Source organism: Phalaenopsis equestris, unplaced genomic scaffold, assembly GCF_001263595.1.
Source record: "Phalaenopsis equestris unplaced genomic scaffold, ASM126359v1 Scaffold000094, whole genome shotgun sequence".
Lineage (NCBI taxonomy): Eukaryota > Viridiplantae > Streptophyta > Magnoliopsida > Asparagales > Orchidaceae > Phalaenopsis > Phalaenopsis equestris.
The window spans coordinates 4,698,191-4,703,499 of record NW_018164536.1 but is presented as its reverse complement, the minus strand read 5'-3'; the positions used below and the strand labels follow the sequence as shown (position 1 = coordinate 4,703,499).

Sequence of the window (5,309 nt, the reverse complement as noted above, 5' to 3'; positions counted from 1 at the left end):
ATCATATTTTAATTCTGTCAGTTGAAAAAACAGATACTCATCACATAAATTTATACAAAATAGCACGAAAACCTACTTAATAAGAATATTTTAGTGCTGATTTCTGATGAATTTTGATGGGAGGTATTTACAGGTGGATTTGGTGGGCGGGTACTACGACGGGGGAGATAATGTGAAGTTTGGATTGCCGATGGCCTTCACCGTGACAATGCTGGCGTGGGGTGTTATTGAGTTCGGCGATAGGATGGCGGGGGAGTTGGGCCATGCGGTGGCGGCGGTGCGGTGGGGAAGTGATTATCTGCTCAAGGCTACATCTGCTTCTCCCAACGCGCTTTATGTGCAGGTACGTCAAATTATTCATGGATATCAGTCCCCTCGTGACTGCTCAGTCAGCGGCTGAGAGGCCCGTGGAGCTTTTCGTCCTGTTTCGAATATAAATTAATAAATATTTATTTTTAGAGATTTTACGTATAACATGCCATATAAGTCATTTCTATTACATTATCTAATATATAGCTTTAATAAGAATTTCTTATTAAAATTCTCTGGGCCCGTTTGGGGTAGCTTATAAGTGCGGACGGCATTTTCAAAATGCTATCGTACTATTTGATTTGCGCGTTTCATCAGCTTATCCGAAACTGCGTTTGAGTTTTTATACTAAATAGAGGCCGCGGGTCGACCCCTGCGGTCCGCCCGCGAGCCGCGCAGCTTATCCTGAAACACCACAAGTTGCTCCAAACGGACCCTAAATTAGCTAGTCCTGTCGTATTTTTTCCCCAATAAACGACTAAAATGGGATCTAATGGTTGTTAATGCACAAATTCTTACATTTAATTCATAATTGTGAGAACATGGTATTTTGGCAAATTTACATACATATCACACAATTTTTATGTATTGACATATCCAACCCCCAAAGTTTGGTATTTACATTTATAAAAAATCCTTGCTGAAACAAACAAAAGTTGTATTCCTCTTTTAAGAAGATAACAGTGGTTGCATATTTGATGTTATATTGAAGATTTGAGTGATAAGCTTATAAATATGAATGTTTAGAGGTTAGATATGTAAATTATTTAAGAGCTGTGCGGTAAGGATGTAATTAAATGCATGCCTCACCGGTTATTACATTCAACTGAACAGCAATGAGCCAATAATCCAGACATTGAATGATCAGAATCAAACACACCAACTTATTCAGATTTAAAAATAAAATCAAAAGAACTTATGTCCCACAAGATCATTGAAGCCAAACATTACATGATTTTTCCTTTTCATGTTTTTTTTTTTTTGCAAATTAAAAAATTTTAGTCTAATATAGGAAACAATTAAGAATTTAATGGAGTTTTAGGGTATGTTTAGGGCAGCTGTAGTTTATTGAATAATCTGTTGATAATCTAATTAAAAATAATCTGCTGATAAATTAGGTGCAATGACTATTACAAATTTTTATTTTTTTGGAAAAGTCAGTCCGCTGCCAGAAAATTCTCACCACACCTAGATAGGTGCGGTGTGAAAACATTTTGAAAACGCATAAGCTGTCAAAACGCAGTTTACCCAAACAGACCAGGTGCGTTTTCAAAACGTCCTCGCACCAAATAAGCTGCCCCAAACGGACCCTTAAGAGATAGGTTTGTAGCGAGTATACTTATAATGTACCGCAGGTGGCTGACCCAAACGCGGATCACCACTGCTGGGAGAGACCCGAAGACATGGACACACCTCGGAACGCCTACAAGGTGACAAATCAGAATCCGGGCTCGGATGTTGCGGCCGAGACAGCGGCGGCGTTGGCCGCGGCTTCCATCATTTTTCAGCGCTCCGATCCTTCTTACTCTTCCAGACTTCTTCAAACTGCTAGAAAAGTAACAAATGAGCTCGACTAATTAAGCACCTGGACTCGTCTCCTTTGTGAATTGCGATCCGATTATCAAAGTAAGAAATGTTTGTTTGGTTTCAGGTGTTTGATTTTGCGGACAGCTTCAGAGGATCATACAGCGACTCCCTTAGTTCGGTGGTGTGTCCATTCTACTGCTCCTACTCTGGATACCATGTAAGGGCTACAAGCAATATTCGCATTTTTATTTTCAATTATCATGCATGACAGCAAAAGGAAATATTATCAATCATGTATAGATTGTTCGGCTCAACGATATCTTATTTAAATGAATCATATAATCATTCATTGATCATAAACTTTTTTTATATTTAAATAAAAATATATATTTATTTGAGATTTACATATAATACAGTTTTAAAAAGGTATTACTCGATTATATTATCAAATTAAGCAAATGAATTCACAAATATATCATGAATTTACATAGTTGATGCATATACTATGAGCCAGATAGCCTTTTCTAAGTATCAAGGTTAAATGGATATTGAATAGTCTAGTATTGAGTGTGTCTATATATTAAATACTTACCACCCATTTTCTATATGTTACATATGTACCAACCAAGTTCTATGTATTCACATATCTAACACCTAATTAGCTTTGATTTTTATTTTTATACCACCCAAATTTTCCATATCACATAAAAACTATCACTGTTTTAGCATCTAGAAAATGAAATAGACCTATTTATGCGTAGGTAAGGTGGGACATTGGAAAAAATTGAAGTTTAGGTGTTTGATATGCAATTACATATGAATTGATTAGCATGGATGTAAATCTTCCGAACATATATCAGGTGTGTTATGTATTAGAATCATGATTTATATGTGAATCACACAAAAAAAAAAAATTGAGCATAAGTAAATGAGAGAGATGAGTGAACAGTAATAAACAATAATTAGTGTGTGTTTATTCACATAATGTATTTCACATTTATAAAGGAGAGTGCAATATGATGATGATACATTTTTACCCCTGCTTACAGAAGGTATACTTAGTATTTAACCTGTATGAGTCCATCACCCATCTATTCTTTGACTCAGTTTGATGAGCTCGATTGGTTTCGGGTCGAAAGGATTGATTCGAATGACTAGGCTTGATCGACATTGAGAGTAGGCTAATATAGTCTGGCTCTCGACCTTTGATAATCAATGGAGAGACTTTCGGGCGTCCCCGATATGATTGGAGATGTTGAGGGATTGGATCTTGTCTCGGGTCAGCTTCTTCGTGGAGGTTTGCTTAGATACATCTTTATCTCATTTCTGATAATGGTTCAGAGTCGGAACATTTGGTCGTCTTTTTGTTCTCCTCGTGGCTTGGTCGGCTTTGGCCTTAACTTTAGCTCGAACAGTTGTATTCTGTCAGATAATTAAATCGGCCTCGCATTCTCTCGTCGTCGTCTTCTACTATGGACCGTTAGGTATCCTTAGAAGCAGCGCCGGCACATTTTTGATATTATGACTGAATAATGTTTAAGAACAGTTGGATAACTCCCCACCTACCCAAAACTCATAAGCTTAATCAAGACCATAAATAATAATAATCGCCACACTTCACATTTCATATAAGATTCTATATAATTTCAGACAATAAATAATGATCTTCTTCAAGCTAAAATAAAACCTTTGAACCAGGATGAGCTTCTTTGGGGAGCAGCATGGCTTCAGCGAGCTTCAGGAAACGGGAATTACATGTCTTACATCCAATCTAACGGCCACGTCTTGGGTGCTGAAGACGATGACTACTCCTTCAGCTGGGACGATAAGCGAGTTGGCACCAAAGTTCTGCTCTCTAAGGTCCTTGAATAGCTAGCTTGATTATAAATTCTCTAAAAGTTCATTAATTAATTAATTAATTGATTATTATGCATATAATTAGATATATACATATGGCATCCGCAGGCCTTCCTGGAAGAGAAAACTGAAGAGCTGCAGCTTTACAAGGTCCACGCAGACAACTATATTTGCTCCCTAGTGCCGGGATCAAGTAGCTTCCAAGCTCAATACACCCCAGGTACATTTCTTATGAAGTATAGCTAGAGAAAGGTTGAAAATTGAATTTCCATAAAGCTTTTGCATGTTTTCATAATTTTTATTTTACAAGTTGTATGGAAGTATGGTTTCTTTCAAAATTTCCATTATATTTTTAGCAATTGATGATAAGAACACATTTTGAAGCTTTCCCGAGTCAAATTGTGTCATCAATCAAGACAAGTGAGAAGGCAGAACCAATTTTTTAAAAATAATTTTGTTCTTAGTCTGGCTGAATTTCCTTTAAGCTTGTACCGAGGAAAAACAGAAATTACAATAAATAATTATATAATCTAATACCAATAAATTGTTCAGCTCCCTGATTGCTCCACACACCTTCAACAAACACTTCTCTATAGATTAGCTTGGGCACCCACGAATTTAATTATATAATCTAATAGCACTATCTCCTAATTTTAACTTGCAGGGGGTCTCCTCTACAAAGAAACAGGGAGCAATCTACAATACGTAACGTCCACTGCCTTCCTTCTCCTCACATACTCCAAGTACCTCAACGCCGCCGGGGGATACATCAACTGCGGCTCCGCAACAGTCTCTGCTTCAACCCTCATCTCTCTCGCTAAGAAACAGGTAATCGAAGAGGATAGAATCCAAGTACAATTTTTAAATACAACATCAAAGCTTCAAAATTTTACTTAAAATAATAATCAAAATTTGAACTAGAAAAATCCGATTCAATTGCGTACCAGGTGGATTACATACTGGGCGAGAACCCTGCAGAGATATCCTACATGGTGGGTTTCGGCAACAAATACCCGCTTCGCGTCCACCATCGCGGATCCTCCATCCCTTCCAAGCACGAACACCCGAGCCCTATCTCTTGCAACGATGGATTCCAGTATTTCTACTCTAACGCTCCGAATCCGAATGTCCTGATTGGAGCTATCGTGGGTGGCCCGGATAGCAGAGATGGGTTCGCCGACGACCGGAGCAACTATCAGCAGTCGGAGCCAGCCACATATATCAATGCGCCCATGGTTGGCGCTCTGGCGTTCTTCGCCAGCTACAGCCAAGCTTGAATCGTTGCTCGCTTTGTTTCTTGATGCAGAAAGGAAAATGGATGCAGGGTGTGGCGTTAACTAGGAGCCCCCCAGCATCCTCCTAAGGAATTTATGTAGTAAGAACTAAGGGAGTACGGTTATGTATGATGTTCAGGGAATTTATAAAATTAATTATTAAATATTAGCTAATTCTGTAAATATCAATATTTTGAGTGCTCTTAAAAAAGAAAAACATTTATGCCATCATTCGTGATTAAAACAACTCCAGGGCATAAAAAGCCTATTTAAAACATTACTACATATAATTAACAAGATTTTCTCATTAAGGGGAACATATTATGCCAAGAAATATATATA

General features: G+C 37.8%; 1 protein-coding gene across 1 annotated transcript in view; it reads left to right on the top strand.

The window, feature by feature from the left end:
* The window catches only part of LOC110020207 (endoglucanase 1-like), a 5,754-nt gene extending 651 nt beyond the window's left edge, over nt 1-5,103 (top strand). The window contains exons 2-8 of the mRNA XM_020718227.1: nt 134-343; nt 1,665-1,865; nt 1,961-2,053; nt 3,535-3,696; nt 3,802-3,913; nt 4,358-4,521; nt 4,641-5,103. Coding sequence (XP_020573886.1) covers nt 134-343; nt 1,665-1,865; nt 1,961-2,053; nt 3,535-3,696; nt 3,802-3,913; nt 4,358-4,521; nt 4,641-4,970 — 1,272 coding nt within the window. The 3' untranslated portion in view covers nt 4,971-5,103. The remainder of the gene's footprint in view (nt 1-133; nt 344-1,664; nt 1,866-1,960; nt 2,054-3,534; nt 3,697-3,801; nt 3,914-4,357; nt 4,522-4,640) is intronic.
* The last annotated feature ends 206 nt before the right edge of the window (nt 5,104-5,309 follow it).